Source organism: Argopecten irradians, chromosome 1 (genome assembly GCF_041381155.1).
Source record: "Argopecten irradians isolate NY chromosome 1, Ai_NY, whole genome shotgun sequence".
In the NCBI taxonomy this organism is placed as follows: domain Eukaryota; kingdom Metazoa; phylum Mollusca; class Bivalvia; order Pectinida; family Pectinidae; genus Argopecten; species Argopecten irradians.
This window is the reverse complement of record NC_091134.1, coordinates 1,332,580-1,356,930: the sequence shown is the minus strand read 5'-3', so window position 1 is coordinate 1,356,930 and position 24,351 is coordinate 1,332,580. Positions and strand designations below refer to the sequence as shown.

The following is a 24,351-nucleotide window of genomic DNA, read 5'->3' as shown; positions in this document are numbered from 1 at the left end:
TTACCTCAGATTATATGCATTTTCTGCACCTTGCTACGTCAACTGTTATTGGCATTTCGGCCCAATATATATATGCAATAAGCTTTCTTGTGCTCTTTGGGCGAGATGACTACGTACACGAAAACACGTCTGACAGCTTTATCAAACAGTTTCGTCCCCAGTCAAGATTTTGGTAGCAGCAATTTGATTGGCCATTTTTAAAGGTCACCATAACGTGACCCCTAATGGAATGTTGTCAGATCCTCTTATCAAACGTAGTGATAATAGGGATATGTATTTTAATCAGATTAGAACAACTACCTACAACGCCTTCTTCCTGTCGATAATACATTCGCTTGTTCACCTGTACATCTGCACATGAATTCATGTATTTCCGTGTGTTAATGATCCTGAGTGATATGAATGAAAAGCTATTTAGAAAATCCTTCTTTCGTTTTACCGAATGTTTCCGAGAAATGGGTCATGTGGTCAGGGAGTTTCAATAGCTCTCAGTATTAATAACAGTATATGCGGAGCCGTATCTCTGTGATAACGTTCTCACCACGCCACATCAGCAAGGTGTGCATAACTATAGCTACACCGATAAATGGTTGATACAGGTAAGTAATTTATATAGTGACTGATAACGTCTCAGTCCATGACGTGTAAACGCCTCGCTCCCACGACTTCTGTAACAGGTGACTGTGACGGGAAGGTACACAGATATTCTAGTCCTCCGGATGGCAAGTAAAATGAGATCATCGTTTGTTTTCTTCGATACTCGTGCTATCTTCCTCTTCCAAACTCGCATTCTAATTAATGATATACGTCAGTACTTAAACCGCTAGTGTAAGATGTAGGACTCTCTGTCATCAATCTGCCAATTAATCAATATCAAACACGGAAGTGTGCATATTCTGTAAACAATTGTACAATATAGCGTAACAGTGTTGGGTGTATGTTAACCATCCAGCTGGAACTCGATAACTACATAACCTTACTTGTTATCTCGGGTGTGTGGTAAGCGAACGTTGAACCGATGGATTCAGTTTGATGGTTTTTTCTACATCCATATAGTGCATTATCTGTTAGTTTGGCTGTTATTAGGACGTTAATGCTTGAGTGTTGGTGTCACCTGAAGCCTTCATTACATCATCGTAATAGGTCAAAGGGCGGATTTTGCAACCCCACCTTTAGGATCTGATCTAGGGATGTCAACGAATATTCGTTCGGTAGATTTGTATTTGAATATGAAAACGCTATTCGAATAAGATTCTTTTCTATTTTTCCTCACATGTTCAAGTAGGGTGTTAGAATTGTACTTGCTGTTCCTATTGCATGATCGTTGACTAAATTTAGGATCTTTTATCTTCTTGCTATCTGACTTTCGTTTTCCAAACCTCTCCCTAATGATACCACCTTAAGTTTTTCCTTCGTTTGGGAGCTCACACCTGTGTGGAAGCCCCTGTCTCCTGGGCGAAAAATACTAAAATATATAAAAGTGGTAGATTCTGTTCCTGCTTCTTACCGCTCAGCGGATTGGGACAATTGGTGTGTCGCTTGTCAGTATATTGTGACTGGACGAGTGTGCTTGTTCGATGTTTTCGGCGGCATGCTTCAGTGAAATAGCGCTGGAAAAGGGACAGAAAGTTACAGTATTATAAGAAGACTGAACACTGGTATACCGCAGTCTCCCAAAACATACAATTAGCCATCGAAACACATCGCACACATAGGGACCATCCTTAAATGACCTTTGCTGTTAATAACTTACGTTAGAGCAAACCTTTACATATCCCATGACACCGCCCCATGACAAACCGCCACATGACACCGCCCTATGACACACCGCCCAATGTCACCGCCCAAACACCACCCGATGACATGACACCACCTCATGACATGACATCGCCCCATGACACACTGCCCCATGACATGACACCGCCCCATGACAAGACACCGCCCCATGACATGACACCGCCCAATGACATGACACCGCCCCATGACAAGACACCGCCCCATGACATGACACCGCCCCATGACATGACACCGCCCCATGACACACCGCCCCATGACATGACATCGCCCAATGGCACACCGCCCCATGACACCGCCACACCGCCCCATGACACCGCCCATGCCACCATGACACCGCCCCATGACACCATGATACCGCCCCCTGACAACGCCCACCGCCAACTACCGCCGTGACACCGCCCCATGACACCATGACACCGCCCCATGGTTGTCCTTCAGTTTAACGCTCACCCCTGTGGAGAAGGCTCTGGATTTTGTTCCCTGGCCGAGACACACCATAGTTTATAAAACTGGTATAGTTTCAGCTCTTGCTTAGCGGACAGCATAATGGTTCTCTAGTTGTCATTATATGTTACCGGTATGGTGAGATAGCACTAGAAAAAGTGCAGGAGTTCCGTCATCAGAATGAAACACAACACAAATATAACAAAACCTCGCAAAGCATTGAACTTAACCCAAACAGGTCAGACCGTCGATGACATTTGCTCAAAGGACATTAAACACAATCAACCAACGAACGTCGATGTAAATTGAAGCCACGTGCTTATTTGAATGACATCTTCGGATAAACATGGTTAGTATTGGATTTTGTTTTAATCCCTATGGCCTTGTGCTGCATTTACTTCGATGGACTGTCTAGTAAAGAATATAGCCTAAATAAGGCTCAATGATGACCGACTGTTTGTGGCTATACAAACTGGATAACGCTATATTACCTACTTCTAGTTCAAAATTACTTCTGGTGTTGTTCGCTCTCAAACAAAAACAAAATATATGTATAAGTCTCATCATAACAGCATCACAAAAAGATGGGTCACCTTTGTTGCAGTCACTGATTTTAATAGCACTTGCAAAATATTGCATTGGTAATCTTCTTCTGCTAATAGGACACGGCTAGTTGAAGAACAGACATGGGCATTTCGAATTCGTTTGCCTATTGAAGAGACATGGACATGGAATGAGGACCTTTAGATAATCACCTAACACGTCAGTTTGTAGTTACCGGAGATAGTAATGGCAGCACGACGTCAGCGCAGTCAAGTAAGTACAGATTGTATTCTTCTACTTAAAGGGAAAGCAAGGGTCGGAAAGATCTATATGAGGTATGAGTGCAAAGTAATAGTTGGAAAGATGCCCACTTGTATGTTCTTGGTAAACATCAATGGTAAGATTAATAGGATCTCTCCCCTACCTAGAGGGTAGGACAGGGATTTCTCCCATACTTGGCACGGATTTATCCCGTGGTTGCTAGGGAAAAGATTAAAAGAAACATTTCACCCCTATTTGGGTGAGACAGGAGAATCTCAACCCGATGGGTAAGATTCTTGAGTTGTCAAACACGAGGCTGTGTCGAGTGTTTTACAGCTTAAAAATCTTATCCCGAGGGTTGAGATCTCCTGTCATATCGAAAAGAGGGTGAATGATTCTTTTTCTCTTACCCCGTGCACCACTTTGTGTCTATAATAAACGTGTCACTTATGCAAGCGAGTAAGACGTGACCTCAAAGAGTTGTGGTCTTTGTGACGTCATTTCATTGTTGTCGTGACCTTATCATACTATTACCGCGACGTCATGATACTGTTGTCGTGAAGTCATACTATTGTTGAGCAGGTACGAAGATCTCGTTTAGCTTGTCTTCATCCTAGGAGGAGATTTATAGAATCTTACATGAGTCTGTGAAGTGGACAGGGATATCTCAACCCGAGAGAAAGATTTTGATTGGCCAACCCGAGGCTTGCCGAGGGTTGATGGCCAAAATCTTTCACGAGGGTGGGGATATCCTTGTCCACTTCACAGACACATGTCAGATGATTTTTTTCTCTAACCCCAGACAGGGATATTCACAGTTTTACCGGTGTGAGATTTTTCTATCTCTCCCTAGGGTAAATCTCTACCCAAGGAAGAGAGTCAGAACTGTCTAACCAGAGGCTTGCCGAGGATAGAGATTTCCCTGTCCTACGACTATGTATCTAGGTGGGGAATGACCCTTTTTCTGCTTCTGAATTTTCCCCAAAAATGTGAAAAACCACAAATACGATTAATAAAACAAGAATAATCAATGGAGATTTCTATTTTACTTCGTCAAAAACTTTGTTAAACTTGTTAAACTGTGACAAACAAGAATCTAAATCATTTTGAAATATTCACAGTCTTAGAAATACTGATTAGCCTCGGGTTAGACAGTCGTGAATCTCCTCCTCGGGTAGAGATTTCTCTGTCCTACCAAGCCTCGGGTTAGACAGTCGTGAATCTCCTCCTCGGGTAGAGATTTCTCTGTCCTACCAAGCCTCGGGTTAGACAGTCGTGAATCTCCTCCTCGAGTAGAGATTACTCTGTCCTACCAAGCCTCGGGTTAGACAGTCGTGAATCTCCTCCTCGGGTAGAGATTTCTCTGTCCTACCAAGCCTCGGGTTAGACAGTCGTGAATCTCCTCCTCGAGTAGAGATTTCTCTGTCCTACCAACCTCGGGTTAGACAGTCATGAATCTCCTCCTCGAGTAGAGATTACTCTGTCCTACCAAGCCTCGGGTTAGACAGTCGTGAATCTCCTCCTCGGGTAGAGATTTCTCTGTCCTACCAAGCCTCGGGTTAGACAGTCATGAATCTCCTCCTCGAGTAGAGATTACTCTGTCCCACCAAGCCTCGGGTTAGACAGTCGTGAATCTCCTCCTCGGGTAGATATTTCTCAGTCCTACAGGTATGGAAAGATCATATTGTTCTTCTGTATCTTTTCCATCAATTACTATACAGAAACGCCAACCTCAAGCTAAAATATTTTAGCTTGAGGATGGGTTTATTATTACAACACCAAATCTTTAAAGATGCTCCACCGCTTTTCACTATCAAAAATAGGAGCAGACGTTTAGTATTTTTCTACAGTTACAAAAGTTACTTACTTTACACCATTACCACCATTGAAAAGTTTGAGCTTCTAATTTTACTTCAAGTTAAAAATATGAAAAAGAATTAATTGCATCCCGAAAAAAATCCGTGGTACTGTATCTTATATGGAATGAAGTGATGATTGCACCAAAGGCGAAATAAATTATTTTATGTTATTTTTTGTGTTTAGGCATATATATACAAGATTAAACACCAATTATTGTTCGAATGATGAATATCATATATGCCCTGACGGCGGTGGAGCATCTTTAAAATGAATTTCATTTATAAGATAGTGGAATAATGAGAATTGGTTCAGACTATCCTTGAGGAACTATATTTTATTTGCATCTATTGGGATATCATTCCGGTGGGGGACGGGGCTGGGTATGTTTGACAATCTATTGCGAGATTTCTAACCACGGTTCGCGATTGCCTATTGCAGAGGCATTGAAGAATTGGAGCAGGTCGATGCTTTTTTTTCTTGTTACTCTAGCTTCTCTGAATATCCGTAGGCTGAAAAACCAATAGATTAAAAAAAAACCTTAGAAGCTTACAACCCTGACATTTATCTCTGACAGCACGATAACCCAGATGAGTATCTCTCGAGGACACTGGCAAAACTTTTACGTCACGGGGCGGAAAATGAGGGACTCACGTTGATGGAAGGTTTGTACATTTAAGACACCCAAAATTGTAATATTGCGTCACTTGTTTCTTATAAGTGTAGATCCTTATCTGCAATTTGTTGGTATAATATTCTCCATTAACCCGAGGACAGAAATCTTGCCTACTAGGTATTGTCTGGCCAGTCTGATCGGAATGCACGTCTCCATAACACTATTGTATCATTTATATGTAACTATATGCATTCGTACTCTCGAACTACTTGCCACATGGTTACTAGAACTTAGCTAAAAAGTTCGGGGGCGGTATGTCTTGTATCAAAATTGGATCGTTTCATGTATTTCAACTCAGTCTTTGATATAAAATTACTTAATTTAATTATAACAACATTCATTGTCCTTGCGTTGCAGAAGGATATTTGTTTGTAGACGACATTTTGGAACTTTCCTCCTTGGAAGATTTCAAATACGCCGACGTTAAAAGAGTTGTCGAAAACGACGAAAAAGACAGATTTACTCTCAAAAAACATCCAGGCTCCAGGAGACGTATGCTCATACGGGATAACTTCGGCCATTCTTTGGAGGTACGATGGTCAAACGTAGTCAATGAATGTTTGTGTGAAATTTAAATATTTAAAATAACACTTTAAAATTCTTTTTTCTCTTTCTTTGTTTCAAATTGATAAGTATGATTTCTACCTTTAATAAGTATTTGATACATGTACATTAGCCCGAGATATCTGGACTTTAACTGCCGACATCTGTCATAATGACTAAGGCCGTTTTCGTTTATTCGGAACAACCGGTTCGACCATTGATTAAAGTCATTATTTCAAGTATGAATCTTGATGGACCTGCAGATTTTGATACAGGCCTCTGAGGGCTTTGCTTAGACTCGTCTGAAAACAATGAAAATTCCCCAGGTCCGTCTTTAATTAATAAAACGAACAACTAGGTCCAACAAGTCAAACCGTATAATCGAAAACGGCCTAAGTCTGGTGTCAGTGCCAGAGTATCTCGAGCTACATGTACATGTACATACGTGTACCAAAATATAGGTGAACGAATTTCCGATCCAGCATTGGAGTGTGTCGTAGTGGAGCGAAATTACATTTGTTCAAATTGCAATACCGAGTCCATCAGAGTAACGTATAGCTATAAGATAAAAAAAAAGGAAATATAACCTTGTTTTACAACTATTAGAGGAACTTTATTTCGTTATTTTACGTGGGGTTTTTGCAGCAGTGGGTATCAATCACAACTTAAAAAAAAAATCTTCATCGCCTTTTCTTTTTCAATTTTGATTATTTTAATACATCATTCTGCTTGTTTTCAATATTATCTTGGTGATATAAACTGTGGGCAATGTAATGCATTTGGCATATATATAAATACAAATTTAAAATGTATATCATTCAACTCGACTCATTCCTGGCAAGTGTTTAAAAAAATCTGAGTTTGTCAAGAAATTCTTGGCTAATAGCTTGAAAAAGATAAGTGCAACAATATTGATCAATATGCTTAGAAATATATTAAAAAAAAAATCACTAACTTGTATCTAAACTACTGTCTTAAGAGATGTTACCCATGTATATGTAGTCGGGTAGCAATCCTGACAGTACTACTTTCCTGATTCCTGTTGATAGTATTAACCTTTCCGGAAGTGACGTCACTAATGACATGAGCTACTTTCAGTTTACCGGTAACCCGGGGGTGCCCGAAGTTCCACCCAACGGTGCTATGATGGCGCACCCCTATTATCACCAAATGCAGGCGATACCTCCACAAATGACGAACCCTCAGAATGACATTCAAGCTGGAGCCATCGTACAGGCCGCCATCAAGTTATTATGTCATGTAGGCGGGCCCCTCTACGTACGCGATTTGGCAGTGGAGATTTACAACTATGCCAGGGATTTGCCCCGGATGAATGAACCACAATTACACATGCTATTTAGAAGTTATCCAAACAATTTTCTCATCACAAGGAAGGAGGGTACAAACTTAGACGTTATCCAGGCTGTGTCTAAGCTTGGTTTGTGTAGTGAACATTGTACAAGGAAAACTGCATGCATGGGCTTTCCTGTTTGCGACAAGTTACATATCTGCAAATTTTACCTGTTATCAAATTCATGTAGGTTTTCAAAAATCCAGGAAGGTACTTGTATGTTTGGTCATGATCTGACTACACAGCATAACAGATCTGTTCTACAGCAACAGTGGCTGTCTCATCTAACAGTACAGGAACTAAGATACTTGTTTCAGTCCTCAGAGAGCAGGACGGAGTCCACACTACCCCACATCTGTAAGTTTTATAATGTAGGAGCAGCAGGATGTAGAAATATCACCCAAGGTATACCCTGTCCGTATCTCCACATCTGTCGACACTACGTGATGAGCCAGTGTAAATTTGGTCAGGGATGCAAAAGGAACCATGATATTAATAATACACATGTCAGAGGTGCGTTGCGGTAACTCTTTTGTTTTCTTTGTGTATCATGGCTATTCGTGTAAAATCTTCTATTTATAACATATAACTAAATTTGTATTCTACTAAAAGGAAATATTGACGGGCAAAAGTTTCAATTTGTAAAAAATCAATTGTTGATTTTTATCCAAAAACTTGTTGGAGATAGTACTGGTCAGTTCCAGATTAGACATCAGATAGCATGCATTGAAAATACAATCTATCTATTGAGTCCAAACTTCAGATTTTGAATCATGCAGTGTCTGTATTATCAGTAGTTTACCATCATGTAACGGTACGGATCTTAGGACCAAATGCTTTAACGTTAAGATTTAAACCTGGAATAAATTAAGTCAAAATACAGCTGAAGTTCTGTTCATTATGTTATACCTGTTTAGTATGCCTTTACATGTTTCTGGTTTTATTCACTTGAAGTTGAAATTTGAAGTACTCATCAATTTACAGAAATCCTTGCTAAACATGGCATCAACTTGAAACGAGCGCCCAAAGAGATTTTAGCAGATTTAAGAGAGTCTGTATTGAGTTCTAAAGATCTGCAAGACAACGTGAGCCAGAGCAGTCAGAGTTCCTCCACCACTGCTCAAACACAAAGGTAAACATAAAGCCTGAATGTGCTGTAGAAAGGGTAATAACTAAGTGACCAAAGTCACAATGGAGGCACTTCTTTTAACAAATAATGAATTCTTGACAAAAATGATTTGGTGTCCATCTGTAAAAGCATCAATGTTTTAGCTTCATAGTTAAATTTCAAGTGACTTGACATTAAATATTTTGAAATAGAAAGAAAAATATCTTTGTAGTGATATGGATCATGATCGTTTGAATGTTTCTAAGTTTGTTACTGTTTATAGGCTAGAGGTATTAATATGCCTTCATAGAAAATTAAGCAAGGGGTACTTTTAGGATATATCAAATATAAAAAACTGTTTTGTTATTCATAATTCTCCACATAAAACATATCTCAAGAAAATACCAGAAATATCTTATTATAAACACATAATAAATTATGCATGTGTCATTTATTCCATTCAGACAAATGTCCCAGTTGAGCTTACAGAGCCAGGATGAGAGTTCTGATGAAGAGATGGAAGGTCCCCCACAGGCCCACCCTAACAAGGAGATCTGTATCTTCCATCTACGAGGGCGATGTGGATTCGGCCGAGGCTGTCACAAGTCCCACAAAAACCTTCCATACCAGTGGCAATATCGCGAGGCTGGACAGAAATGGGTCGATCTTCCTCCGAATTTAAATGTAGATCTGGAAATAAATTACAGTGATGTAAACAAGAATGAATGTTTTGTAAAACTTACGACTGTTACGTGAGTAACTATTTTCTTTCTCACTTGATATAAGCACGGGCGTCTGCATCTGGTTTTGGAAAAATAAAATATCCTACCCCTACTATATAAACAAGGTGAGACACTCCATGAACCGGAAGTTGAGGGTACGCTCCAATTCACTTTGAAATTAAACCAAATTTCATGAAAATATTGAGTGTCCGCTCATTTAATCAGTGTACCTTAATTAAGAATCCTCTTTTTGCAATGTATGCCAGTTTTTTGTCGCGAAGTTACGTTTTTTTAATATAAAACAGCTAGGACACAAAGTATCCAAGTAGCGAACGATGTATCAACTATGGAACGGAAGTTGATCTTTCATGCAAGCAGTTAATCTGATTGGTTAAATGGTTAATTAAATTAATTGACCAATCAGATTGCTTTGTGCAACTGCTCGCTTGAAGAGTTCCACTTCCGTTCCACAGTTAAAGTATCGGAGTGTCTCACCTTATTCATATAGTAGGGGTAGGTTAATTATTATATTTTTATCAAACCAGAAGCAGACGCCTGTGATATAAGTATGATACAGCGTATGATTTTATATAAATGATTTACATGACAATCATTGTCTGTGCTAGAAATCAAATTAAGAACTCCTGACACGTTAGTACTGTAAAACACGTAATAACAAACACGGTTACAACAGATTCATACTTATAACATTGTAATTGTCATTCTTCGTCAAGGTTCCTATGAGATGTCTGTAATATTTGTATAACAAACTAGGCTCCAGAGGTTTGTTATTAATATGGTTTACTGTATAATAAGTATTCTTATGCTTGACCAATTTAGCTAGAGAAGTTCTCTCTAAATTGGACTGCCGAGAGATATACTGTGGCTAGTATTCACCATGGTTACAAGGTGATGTAATCAATATTTACGAACAAAGATCATAAAAAATTGAAATGGTTGGTGAGGAACCTCCAGACTGAAAAGTTCTCCAGTAACTATTATTCTACATGCCTTGACAAATACCATGTATGTTTAAAAATAGATTGTTATTGTTTTATTATAACTATTGTTTCAGTATACCTATTGTTTCAGTATGACTGTTTCCTGACCAATAAGAAATCTATACTCTTGTATTTACAAAGTCTTTCTCATTTTTGTCTCTCACTCAGGCCTCCAGTGGTAGTTCAGCTCAACTTTGACACTATGACTGGGGTCGACAAAAATAACATGTCTCGTCAGGTACGGAGATTGTCTACAGCGTCATCAGGAGCAGAGAAGTTTACCTCACTAGCAACACAGTGGAAGTGGTTCTGGCTAGACGAGGGTCAGGCTTGGCGCGAGTATGGAGAACAGGTATAGATCGAGACAGGGACTAGGACATACATGGAATCAAGGAGATTTACATTCATGAAAAAAATATCAAAAATAAGAAGCAAAAATATTTTTTTATTCCCGAGCCAGTAAGCATTTAGTTGAAAGCATTTAAAAAACATTCTGCTTTGATTCAGATTGTAAAATCTAAGATTGGTGGTTTTGATTTATTTGACTCAATTCTTTTTTAGCCCACCATCATCAGGTGGTGGGCTATTCAATCCACTTTTCATCCGTGGTCCATCGTCTGTCCGTCCTTCCGTTCTTCTGTCCTTCCCGATTTCAAAAATTCTTGTTACCGCCATTTCTCAGAAAGTACTGAAGGGATCATTTTCAAATTTCATATGTAGGTCCCCCTAAGGAACCTAGTTGTGCATATTGCATTTTGGGACTTATCTGTCAACAAGATGGTCGCCTGGCGGCAATATTGGATTTGATAGTTAAAATTAGTTACCGCTATTTCACAGAAAGTACTGAAGGGATCTTTCTCAAATTTCATATATAGGTTCCCCTAGGACCCTAGTTGTGCAAATTGCATTTTGAGATCTGTCGGTCAACAAGATGGCCAACTGACAGCCATCTTTGATTTTAATAGTTACCGCTACTGTCAGAAATTACTGAAGGGATATCTCTCAAATTCCATGCATAGGTTCCCCTTTGTCCCAAGTTGTGCATAGAACCTTTGGGTCTCATCAGTCAACAAGATGGCTAACCGGCTGCCATCTTAGATTTTACCACTGTTTCTCAGAAAGTAATGAAGCGACCTGTCTTAAATTTCGCATGGAGACTGTTTGAAAAAGTTTGAAAAAGTTTGAAAAGCAGGGAAAAGATCCCTCTTTCCATTTTCAGACATAGATCATTCTTTGATGGGCGCCAAGATCCCTCTGGGATCTCTTGTTAATTAGAACTTTTGTGGTTTGGTTGCTTTTAAAGTCACACTCTTTTATCAAGAAACAACAAAAAAGAGAAATGTCAGATAGTCATCATAAAACATCGGAGCTGTACATGTATTATAAACTGATATAATTATACAGAATGTGACTGGATACAAAGCTATAATCAGCAGTGAAGAAATGGAACAGAGATACCTTGAGAACCCCACAGGACAGCTCCGCTTCGCTACCCTTGGTCACGAGTATCTCATGGATTTCGACAAGATGGTACAACAGAATCTCTTCTATCAAACTGAAAGGGTCGTTCGACGGAGACCTGTGTTTGTAGCTCCGAAAGATGTAGCAGAGCGAAAGAAAAGGTTTGTAATTAGATAAAATTTTGAACCAAAGTTTTCTGCAGAGATTACTGTTTTAGCTATCAATTTCATATGTACTCTAAAAATCATCATTACCTACCCCTTTCTTTATATAGTGCCAAGTACTGAACTTTCCTACTGAACCAGTGAAGACTAGCAGCGTAAAATATCATTTTAAGCATGCATACCACCGCTATATGATACAACAGTACAACATTTGGATTATACTGGATACAGTAGTGTATGACTTCTGTTTTGGCATTAGATGGACATCTTTAAATGACTTTGGTTAATCTACATTAGAAAACAAGATAAACCAAACTAAATCGGACAGATAACCTACTTCAGTGTTTAAAACTTGTTATCCTCCAGAAATCCTCAGAGTAAGAGCCAGCAGGGAGCCAGCTCTGCTATGATAGTGACCGGACCGTTGACTCAGCCCCTGATGTCATATGTACCCATGGAGTGGGCGTTTGATCGTACCCAAAACACTGATCTCTCCAATCGTATCAGCTCACACTTTAGTAGGGTTTCGGTAAGTTATTATTAATATTCAGATTGTTTACACGTATAATTAGGTGACGTTTTGAGTTAAAAAAAAAAAAAAAAATTCAAGAAATTGTGGACCAAATTTTTAGCTCACATGGTCAAAATGACCAAGGCGAGCTGATGTGATACTGCAATGTCAACTGGCCGGAATTTAACAAAATTTGACTTGTAACATCCTTATTGGGTGGTGACTCAAAATTGTACAAATGGTTATGCTGACTTTTCTCCTTGTTTCTGGAGTAAAGTCCAATTATATATAACTTGCATACATTTCAGATTTTATCTTGATAACAATCAGATGAATTTTCTCCTCCAGATCCTCGAATCAGCGTTACCATCAGTGAAGGATGAGTGTCGGAAAATCAAGGACCTGTTCTACATGACAATGTCACAGAGTACACAGATCCTGGGGATAGACCGGGTGGAGAACGGAGAGCTCTGGATGAATTTTGTTAGGTAGGGTTCTTATCTATACTACAGTTAGAAATACGGAAAAATTCATCATTTACCCCAGTAAACATTCCAAGAACGCCAAGGTTGGGGCCTTGTGGTCAGCCTTCAAGAATATAAACAATGTCCCCTCACAGGGGCCTCTCACCCATCACACAACTGACAAATATAAACAATGTCCCCACATGAGGCCTCTCACACTTCACATCACTGACAAATATAAACAATGTCCCCTCACAGGGCCTCTCACCCATCACATCACTGACAAATATAAACAATGTCCCCTCACAGGGCCTCTCACTCTTCAAATCACTGACAAATATAAACAATGTCCCCTCTTGGGGCCTCTCACCCATCACATCACTGACAATATAAACAATGTCCCCTCACAGGGCCTCTCACTCATCACATCACTGACAAATATAAACAAATATAAACAATATCCCCTCATGGGGCCTCTTACCCATCACATCACTGACAAATATAAACAATGTCCCCTCACTGGGCCTCTCAATCATCACCGACCACTGTAACAAACTTCATTCCATAATATACACATTTATCATACAGCAATATTTATTTATTGTTTTTTGTTCAGTTATCATTGGGAAAGTACTAGACCACCTAGGTTGATAAGTTTTACTAAAATGATCTATATCAGCATCATGTATAGCCGTCAAAAGTTTCACTGTTATGCCTCTGTCATACAGTGGTTGGCATTTTACACAATCTGTAACTAGTATAGGTTGGATATATCGAGGTGGGAGCATTTCTATTTATTTCAGTCATTTGAAGTTTTCACCATACCATGTTTTCATTTTTAGCAAAAAGGAAAAAATGAAACGTAAGAAGAAGGACCCAAATGAAAAACAGCTATTCCATGGTACAACCGGACAGTATGTGGATGCCATCTGCCGACAGGGCTTCGACTTCCGCTTCTCAGGAAAGACATCAGGCACCAAATATGGTCGTGGCAGTTACTTTGCCAAATCTGCGGCCTACGCGGATCATTACAGTAATGAAGGGGAAATGTTCCTGGCCCGAGTCCTTGTTGGTCAGTACGCCAAGGGTCAGTCATCATTTGTCCGACCACCACCGGTTAATCCTAAGGATCCATTCGAACTGTATGACTCCTGTGTAGACAGCGATTCCAATCCCGGAATTTTCGTCATGTTCACGTTTGACCAGGTTTATCCTGAGTATGTGATTAAATACAGGAAGGCCAGTATGCCTTGAATGTCTGACAGTCTCTAAAGGTAATGTGTAGATAGTTTGTAAGATCAGCTTCATGTTTTAAAAGCTTTGATATTAAACCACAAAAAAAAGTTTTGAAATTATAGGTGTAACTCTGATATTTAAAATTTCAAGACGGACGGTTATGCTGAGGAAAAATGTACATATATGATCAGATGTAACTAGTAAGTTAAGATTTTATATGCCATTATGGAATTACATTGGTACATGTGTTACCACATCCTTGGAAACTGCAAGTCACAGAGCTATCGTTTGTGATTCGTTGGTTTCCGACGATGCTACTAGTACATCCATGGATGGTGTGAGCACCAACATCATGGAAATATATTTGTGCTGATGGATTTCTAGTGAACACCTTCAGCCCTGATGACCTGTTTCTAAGCTTGGAACAATTTATTATGAATTCACCGGGGAAAATGAATCAATACTAATCAGTGTTTCCTCTTATTAATTATTATAGACTTTGTTCATACATATATTGAAATTAAAATATTTATTGATATTCTTAATCAAGCTTGTTTTAGAATACAAAATTTTCTCAGTTTCTTTTTTCTTTCTGTACATCTTTATCATATGTCTGTATAGAAAGTAACGGAAATGAATATAAAGCTTTAAACTCCCTCTTTTTTACTTTTACACATTTATATTTTGTTGGTTTTTTTTTATACTTTTATCCAAAGTATTAGGGTTTTTTTAATAAAGATGTTTGAACAATTTAACCCACTATTTATTCTTGCACTTGGTTTAATATTCCTTGCTTCATGACAATGCTGGGATTGTCCCTATGTTCTTCTATCTATCTGTCTTTCCATCCATCTGTCTGTCTCTCAATTATGCTTCACATCCAGCTAGAACTGCAAATATTCAGACTTTTCAGACTTTTTCTCTGAAAGCTTGTGGAAAAATGCAAACTTTAATTACATCTACATTGATCTGATATTTTTGGATAGAGTTATGGCCCCTTCATAATCATCCTTTAAATTATATGTACACCATATACATCTAAAACATGTCAGAAATGTCAGAATTTGTCTGTTCATGTATTAAACTTACAAGTGTAGTAAAGTCTGTTTATTATCATTAATTGTTATTTGAAGGCTATTTCATATACTAAGTATTTTGACTTGAAGATATATCCATATTACTTATTTAACTATTTATATATTAATTATTCTTTCTTTTTGTAATATTAAACCATGATTGATGGTTTAAATGATCACAATTTAAATCACCCTGTATAAGTTTGATTCATATGTAAAACTTTCTATAATATCTTGTAATCATGCAAAATTTCCATATGCAATTGTCATTTGTTAGTAATATCTGATTCTATATAAAAAAAAATCCTATGTTTAAGTCAAGTCTCAGCTACTAGTAATCTTTGTTTATCAATATTCCTACATCCATTTGACTACATTTGATCTGTATATTGGGTTATATTTTAATTGAGTTGTGTCCCATTTAAGTGTACCTCAGATTTTTTTTAAATTTAAGAGAAAAAAGGTCTGTTTGAAATATCAGGTTGTTGTGCAATTGTGATTTATTAATTCTAGATTTCAGTAGATTTTTTACCGTTCTTTATCAAACATTAATGATTTTGGAGATTTTGTATAAATTACTAAATCAACTAGTGTTAGAATGTCAAATTATTTCACCTCTGGTCACTATGGTCAAGATGTGAAGAATCAGATACCTTGACCACTGGCTATCATGCCTTGGAATGGAGGATGTATAAATGGTGAAATGTAGGATGCATTGACCACTGGGCTATAGTGACCTAGAGCATACAGATGGAGGATACATTGATCCCTGCTCGCCTTTTTATGGTAGATGGTAATTGATCATGTGTTAAATGTAGAACGTTAAATTTGAGTGGACGAGCGCTCCATACCATAAATTTTATCGCTATGAATGTGGAACAAATTAGAAGGGACTAAATGTGTTTTTTGTTTGTTTGCTGTAAATATTGTATGTAGCAATATTGTTTATACATGTATTTATAGATAGTTAGATAAGTTGTATATATCATTACCTTGCCCAGAACTACATATAACATAGAGGTATATATATATTATTGGTGATAGTTTGTTTTACTATGTATATAATGTCTGCGATTTATCAAGTCTTTCTGTTGTACAGAAATATTGTCTGTTACATTTGTGTTGGTAAAATTAAGATTTGAAAATATATCCATACATGATAACAGACTATATGGTACATATGTTGTTTTCTCATCAATATCTTCACTGTGTGGAATGGTTCATTCACAAAGGTGTAATACTGAATACAAACTAATTCAAAAAGAACATAACTCCATCTGCACAACAAAAAGGCTTAAAAATTCTAGATATTCATTGTATGATGTTTGATAAAATATATTGATATGTGACTCAATAATGTGCTGTATATATTGTAAATAATATCATAAATGTGTTTAAATTTGCTGTTTTTGACTAAATATGTATTATATTTTGTACATTAAAGTGACAAAGGGGGATAATTTGTGAATATAATAGGACCACCGCCGTTTTGATGGCTGTTCACTGGGTGGATATCTTTAATGTAACTTGATGAGGTGGTTTTAATGGGGATATAACTAACCATGTGACTGTGTAGCTATATATAGAGAGAAAAATCTCAATAATAAGTTTCTTTTGTTTTATAGTTGTATATTTTACACATTAGACACATTTAGACACGCTGACGCTAAGAAGCCAATTGGAAAATATTCCAGCTAAAACTGCTATAAACTTGATTATTGAAGAAAAAGTATGATTCCAATTTTTATTTAATATATAATTCGGTGAAGGTAAGAATTAATCATGAATTTGCTTATTTATTATATTAAATAGTTTTAAGGCTATTCAGCATATGTTAAATGAATCAACTAGGCTGTACATAAAAGCAATAGAAGTGAATATTTTCCCGGTAAGTCTTGATAACATGATCATATAGTGTTGTATCATATTAATTATTAATATATGTATAACTGTGAACCATATATATGTCCGAGTTTTTTCTGTATAATCACTTTTAATACACGTAGGTTATGTAATACATTAAACTTAATTTGTATCATTCAGGTGTCCAGAAATCTAATAAAACTCCTGTTGGTTTCACCAAAGATAAAGGCTACTTCTACTATTGTGTGGAGAAAATCTTTGTATTTTATACTTAGGGGAGAAGTAAAACAGTGAGGGGAGAAGTAAAACAGTGAGGGGAGAAGTAAAACAGTGAGGGGAGAAGTAAAACAGTGAGGGGAGAAGTAAAACAGTGAGGGGAGAAGTAAAACAGTGAGGGGAGAAGTAAAACAGTGAGGGGAGAAGTAAAACAGTGAGGGGAGAAGTAAAACAGTGCTTTACTGTTTCTTCTCAAACTGTAAAGTTGTATTTCCTGTTCGTCTGAAAGATTTAATCATGTTTCTCCCAAAACTGATAATCTAGGTAAAAATATTTTTGAATCAAACAGGATTTGTTTATACACTTTATTACCCTATCCTATACCAAACTAACACCATGATATTGATACACACATATCTTCACAACTTCATGGCATAAACAACTTCATGGTAATTAAAGTCTCGATGATGGTGATTATGACCATATATCCATGTGATGTAAATCTACTGGTCAAAACAAGAATTGACTAATATCATCATCATCATCAATTATTGTCATATCTTTAAAGGATAATTGATTTTACCTTAGTCTACCTTAGTCTAATTTGACAATTTCCACAGTGATCATGTCAGTATAACGAACCGACTATCACTTAAGTGTGTCACTTTAGTGTTGTCACTTAATCATAGAAACATCCTTTTTTGGGGACATGGATGTGGCGCAGTGGTAGAAGGCGCCGGTATGTTTGGCTTGGCGATTGGGTGCCGTAGATCTTGGGTTTGAGGCCCAGATAGGGCACGAGTCAGTGAATTGTCATGCTTTGTTAAATTGTGTTTCTTTGATATTTGGTCTACTAAATATATATTCCAACCTAAAAATCAATGTTAGCTTGAACTTGTATGCAGTATTTGCATATTACAGAGTTGTCTGCCCTTGCAGATAGATACTGTTTGCAAGTCATCATTCTGTGAGTGACATGTCATATTTTTAGATATTTTTTTTTTAAACAACCTTATTTTCGCTCATGAAATCATGACATCACAATATTTGTCCTTTAACTGTAATATGCAAAGACGGAACAAGTCATAATTCAGAGAATTCATATTTTTTATTGTCAAATTATTTAAAAAAAAGACAAGCAACAGGTATTGTATTGCAGTTCTTTAGAGAATTGAAATTCATCAAAAATTACAATTATTGTGTAGTTATGATAATTGTGCGTTTAGGATGATTATGTCATTTCTTATCATTTTAATCGTATCGCATATAAAAACTCATCTTATTCCTAAAAATCATGGCCATTTTCAATACCTAACTTTTTTCGCCAAAAAATACCTAAGGCAGTCAGTCATCCCAAACACTGGACCTTTCTATCATAATAAGTGTTGTAAACAAGTGATAAACACATATTCACTGATCTTTGTTTTGTATGTACATATAAACACTGGTCTAGTTTTTGGGATGGTCGAAATGCCACCTAAAATAAAAAAATAACAATAGAAAAAGAAATAAAAACAAAAAATATAGAAAGAATTGGTCGAAAAAGTCAAGTGGTCATTCTTCAACATTTTGATCACTACAGGGCTAACCTGCTTATATGTACTGGGCATTCTCAATATCACGGGGTTACCTATTATATGTACTGGGTGATCACTATAGGGCTAACCTGCTTATATGTACTGGGCATTCTCAATATCACGGGATTACCTATTATATGTACTGGGTGATCACTATAGGGCTAACCTTCTATATGTATTGGGCATTCTCAATATCACGAGATTACCTATTATATGTACTGGGTGATCACTATAGGGCTAACCTGCCATATGTACTGGGCATTCTCAATATCACGGGGTTACCTATTATATGTACTGGGCATTCTCAATATCGCCTTCACCATCATATTTAGGTTTCTAGTGCATTACTCAGAATAATGAAATTGTGTTGAGATATGAGATGAAAATGTCGACAGTCACAGGATCTGGAGGGTCACTTTTATCTGTTAGGGAGATTCTCGTGTCAGATACATACCCCTATTTTCATATTATTTGATATTTGACCACTTGACCATTTAACCAATAGGAATGCTGGACAGTGAATTGATATGTAGGTTACAAACATGCTGATACAACCAATATTCTAAGAGGACTTTGGCCACTTCTATATTATAGTCCCTGAAGTAAGTTTATGTGTTTTGTCGGTAATGTAATACCTTTACATTGGACGAATTGCTTCCTTGATCAGACTTTAAAATCAAAGAATGTGTGTCATTGATGGGAGACATGCTGTCCCTGTGCTGATAAGTTTGTCTAGGAAGGATGCCTCCCTGACCTAGCATACACTCTTAATTGTAAAGCTGGCTTTGTATCAATCCACTGTATATTAGACCCCGACCTCAGGGTCTGTAAAGAAATGAGCTAGGCTTTCGGTACTGCCTGTCCAACATGAAAAACATCAAATCACTGTTGTTAAACAGTGCAAAAATTGTTAAGTATGTAAGAGTATAACTGAGGTAATTGTGTTGGCTTATGTATACCAATAGGACTAATCAAATGAACCATAAAAATGATAAAATATTGCAAACAGAACCAAACTTTACTGTTTCTGATCTTTATTCAGTTATTTGTTTTGTGAGTAGGTAGCATGCAGAGTTGTCTGCCCTTGTGAGGAGATGTTATGCAGAGTTATCTGCCATTTTTAGGAGATATTATGCAGAGTTATCTGCCCTTGTGAGTAGGTATCATGCAGAGTTGTCTGCCTTTGTGAGGAGATATTATGCAGAGTTATCTGCCATTTTAAGGAGATATTATGTAGAGTTATCTGCCCTTGTGAGGAGATATTATGCAGAGTTATCTGCCCTTGTGAGGAGATATTATGCAGAGTTGTCTGCCCTTGTGAGTAGGTACATATATTGCATCATGCAGTTATCTGTATTAATTTTGTAAGTAGATACATTTATTTTGCAGAGGTGTGAAGGCATTATGCAGAGTTGTGTGCTTTTGTGAGAAATCATTATGCAGATTTATGATTTATGTCATAATAATTGTTATTGTATGATAAAAGTGTATACAAATGTATTCTGACATTGATAGAGTAAAATATAATATATCAACAGAACTAACATACAAACATTTACATGTATCTATGTAACTCAAAAAAATATTGATTTTATTTTAGAATAGAAACTGTACTAGCAAAGTTTTGTTTTCTTGTAGAAGTGATTAATCAAAAGTGAATATACGCTGTAGTTCTAAGCATATACCCTGAAAATTTTGGAAATATATAAAGTTATCTGAGAACAAAAATGGTATCAAGCTTTGAGGTTATGTAAGGATGTTAGAGGATATCTTATAGATATTGTGTTGAAAAAGAGGTTATTTAGGAATATCCAAGATTTTACCATTTGTTTCTAGGGTTAATTATCTTCAGCTTGATATGTTATTGAAGTCTGATTATGCACGGTAAATTGAATTTTAGCCTTCTTTATAACCACACTTTTCTTTTGTTATGACGGCCTGGTAGCTAGGCTCCTTGTGTCTTTGTGAAGGGTTTTTTCTTCTTCTTTATTTTCTTCTTTTTTTTTAGTGAAACGAAATTCCACTGGTCTTTTAATAATTGAGTGATGTATTATTTAAAGTTTTCTAAGTAAATAAAATTGATTTAGAATACTTTTTGTGTATATTCTTTTTTAAACATGTTTCTTTGTGATTGAAGAAATCACTACTGATTAACAACAAGCTGTCAAACATTTCAGTCAACATTTCAAATTTCTCTACATGTCTTCTCTTTTACAATATGAAGACATGTAAAATGGTTAATTTATACATACTGCACAGTAGGAAACCTAAGAACCATCAAGGTAACCAGAGTTATATATCTGTACTAATGTGGATGTGATCCTGATTGTCTCTTTTATTTCATGCCCAGATCATTACTGACAAATAGCTGGTGATGAAACATGCTGTATACTTATACATTGTAAATCCAAATCAAATCAAGTGATATTGACATAAAACTTAGGTCTGCGTTTAAATAAAAATAATATATAGTTTTAGTTAAAGTGACATACAAAATAATTCTACGTGTAACTGTTTTATCCCTGTTCCAATAATCTACACCTACATGTAGATGTTTTATCTCTGTCCCAATAGTCTACACCTACATGTAGATGTTTTATCTCTGTCCCAATAGTCTACACCTACATGTAGATGTTTTATCTCTGTCCCAATAGTCTAAACCTACACGTAGATGTTTTATCTCTGTCAAAATAGTCTACACCTACATGTAGATGTTTTATCTCTGTCCCAATAGTCTACACCTACATGTAGATGTTTTATCTCTGTCCCAATAGTCTACACCTACATGTAGATGTTTTATCTCTGTCCCAATAGTCTACACCTACATGTAGATGTTTTATCTCTGTCCCAATAGTCTACACCTACATGTAGATGTTTTATCTCTGTCCCAATAGTCTACACCTACATGTAGATGTTTTATCTCTGTCCCAATAGTCTACACCTACATGTAGATGTTTTATCTCTGTCCCAATAGTCTACACCTACATGTAGATGTTTTATCTCTGTCCCAATAGTCTACACCTACATGTAGATGTTTTATCTCTGTCCCAATAGTCTACACCTACATGTAGATGTTTATCTCTGTCCCAATAGTCTACACCTACATGTAGATGTTTTATCCTGTCCAATAGTCTACACCTACATGTAGATTTTATCTCTGTCCCAATACATAGTCCAGTCTACACCTACATTGTTTTTTATCTCTGTCCCAATAGTCTACACCTACATGTAGATGTTTTATCTCTGTCCCAATAGTCTACACCTACATGTAGATGCTTTATCTCTGTCCCAATAGTCTACACCTACATGTAGATGTTTTATCTCTGTCCCAATAGTCTACACCTACATGTAGATGTTTTATCTCTGTCCCAATAGTCTACACCTACATGTAGATGCTTTATCTCTGTCCCAATAGTCTACACCTACATGTAGATGTTTTATCTCTGTCCCAATAGTCTACACCTACATGTAGATGTTTTATCTCTGTCCCAATAGTCTACACCTACATGTAGATGTTTTATCTCTGTCCCAATAGTCTACACCTACATGTAGATGTTTTATCTCTGTCCCAATAGTCTACACCTACATGTAGATGTTTTATCTCTGTCCCAATAGTCTACACTACATGTAGATGTTTTATCTCTGTCCAATAGTCTACACCTACATGTAGATGTTTATCTCTGTCCCAATAGTCTACACCTACATGTAGATGTTTTATCTCTGTCCCAATAGTCTACACCTACATGTAGATGTTTTATCTCTGTCCCAATAGTCTACACCTACATGTAGATGTTTTATCTCTGTCCCAATAGTCTACACCTACATGTAGATGTTTTATCTCTGTCCCAATAGTCTACACCTACATGTAGATGTTTTATCTCTGTCCCAATAGTCTACACCTACATGTAGATGTTTTATCTCTGTCCCAATAGTCTACACCTACATGTAGATGTTTTATCTCTGTCCCAATAGTCTACACCTACATGTAGATGTTTTATCTCTGTCCCAATAGTCTACACCTACATGTAGATGTTTTATCTCCTGTCCCAATAGTCTACACCTACATGTAGATGTTTTATCTCTGTCCCAATAGTCTACACCTACATGTAGATGTTTTATCTCTGTCCCAATAGTCTACACCTACATGTAGATGTTTTATCTCTGTCCCAATAGTCTACACCTACATGTAGATGTTTTATCTCTGTCCCAATAGTCTACACCTACATGTAGATGTTTTATCTCTGTCCCAATAGTCTACACCTACATGTAGATGTTTTATCTCTGTCCCAATAGTCTACACCTACATGTAGATGTTTTATCTCTGTCCCAATAGTCTACACCTACATGTAGATGTTTTATCTCTGTCCCAATAGTCTACACCTACATGTAGATGTTTTATCTCTGTCCCAATAGTCTACACCTACATGTAGATGTTTTATCTCTGTCCCAATAGTCTACACCTACATGTAGATGTTTTAATCCCTGTCCCAATAGTCTACACCTACATGTAGATGTTTTATCTCTGTCCCAATAGTCTACACCTACATGTAGATGTTTTATCTCTGTCCCAATAGTCTACACCTACATGTAGATGTTTTATCTCTGTCCCAATAGTCTACACCTACATGTAGATGTTTTATCTCTGTCCCAATAGTCTACACCTACATGTAGATGTTTTATCTCTGTCCCAATAGTCTACACCTACATGTAGATGTTTTATCTCTGTCCCAATAGTCTACACCTACATGTAGATGTTTTATCTCTGTCCCAATAGTCTTAACCTACATGTAGATGCTTTATCGCTGTCCCAATAGTCTACACCTACATGTAGATGCTTTATCTCTGTCCCAATAGTCTACACCTACATGTAGATGTTTTATCTCTGTCCCAATAGTCTACACCTACATGTAGATGTTTTATCTCTGTCCCAATAGTCTACACCTACATGTAGATGTTTTATCTCTGTCCCAATAGTCTACACCTACATGTAGATGTTTTATCTCTGTCCCAATAGTCTACACCTACATGTAGATGTTTTATCTCTGTCCCAATAGTCTACACCTACATGTAGATGTTTTATCTCTGTCCCAATAGTCTACACCTACATGTAGATGTTTTATCTCTGTCCCAATAGTCTACACCTACATGTAGATGTTTTATCTCTGTCCCAATAGTCTACACCTACATGTAGATGTTTTATCTCTGTCCCAATAGTCTACACCTACATGTAGATGTTTTATCTCTGTCCCAATAGTCTACACCTACATGTAGATGTTTTATCTCTGTCCCAATAGTCTACACCTACATGTAGATGTTTTATCTCTGTCCCAATAGTCTACACCTACATGTAGATGTTTTATCTCTGTCCCAATAGTCTACACCTACATGTAGATGTTTTATCTCTGTCCCAATAGTCTACACCTACATGTAGATGTTTTATCTCTGTCCCAATAGTCTACACCTACATGTAGATGTTTTAT

General features: G+C 37.0%; 2 protein-coding genes across 6 annotated transcripts; both read left to right on the top strand.

Annotated features, from left to right (window-relative positions):
• The first annotated feature begins 270 nt into the window (after positions 1-270).
• Positions 271-20,963, top strand: LOC138314659 (protein mono-ADP-ribosyltransferase PARP12-like). Of its 5 annotated transcripts, none has more exons than XM_069255116.1 (12): positions 271-599; positions 2,904-3,057; positions 5,480-5,567; positions 5,936-6,108; positions 7,220-7,985; positions 8,457-8,604; positions 9,045-9,332; positions 10,472-10,655; positions 11,708-11,925; positions 12,295-12,457; positions 12,788-12,927; positions 13,746-20,963. In XM_069255116.1, the coding sequence occupies exons 2-12, from the start codon at positions 3,031-3,033 to the stop codon at positions 14,155-14,157; spliced, it is 2,607 nt and encodes an 868-aa protein (XP_069111217.1). In that variant the 5' UTR covers positions 271-599; positions 2,904-3,030; the 3' UTR covers positions 14,158-20,963. The 5 variants fall into 5 exon arrangements, with proteins under 5 accessions (XP_069111217.1, XP_069111232.1, XP_069111224.1 ...); XM_069255123.1 differs by lacking the exon at positions 271-599 and adding an exon at positions 657-2,590; XM_069255131.1 differs by lacking the exon at positions 2,904-3,057.
• On the top strand, positions 1,807-2,190 carry LOC138308585 (uncharacterized). The gene has a single exon (XM_069249632.1). It carries the CDS (start codon positions 1,807-1,809, stop codon positions 2,188-2,190), a length of 384 nt encoding a protein of 127 aa, XP_069105733.1.
• Positions 20,964-24,351: the final 3,388 nt, after the last annotated feature.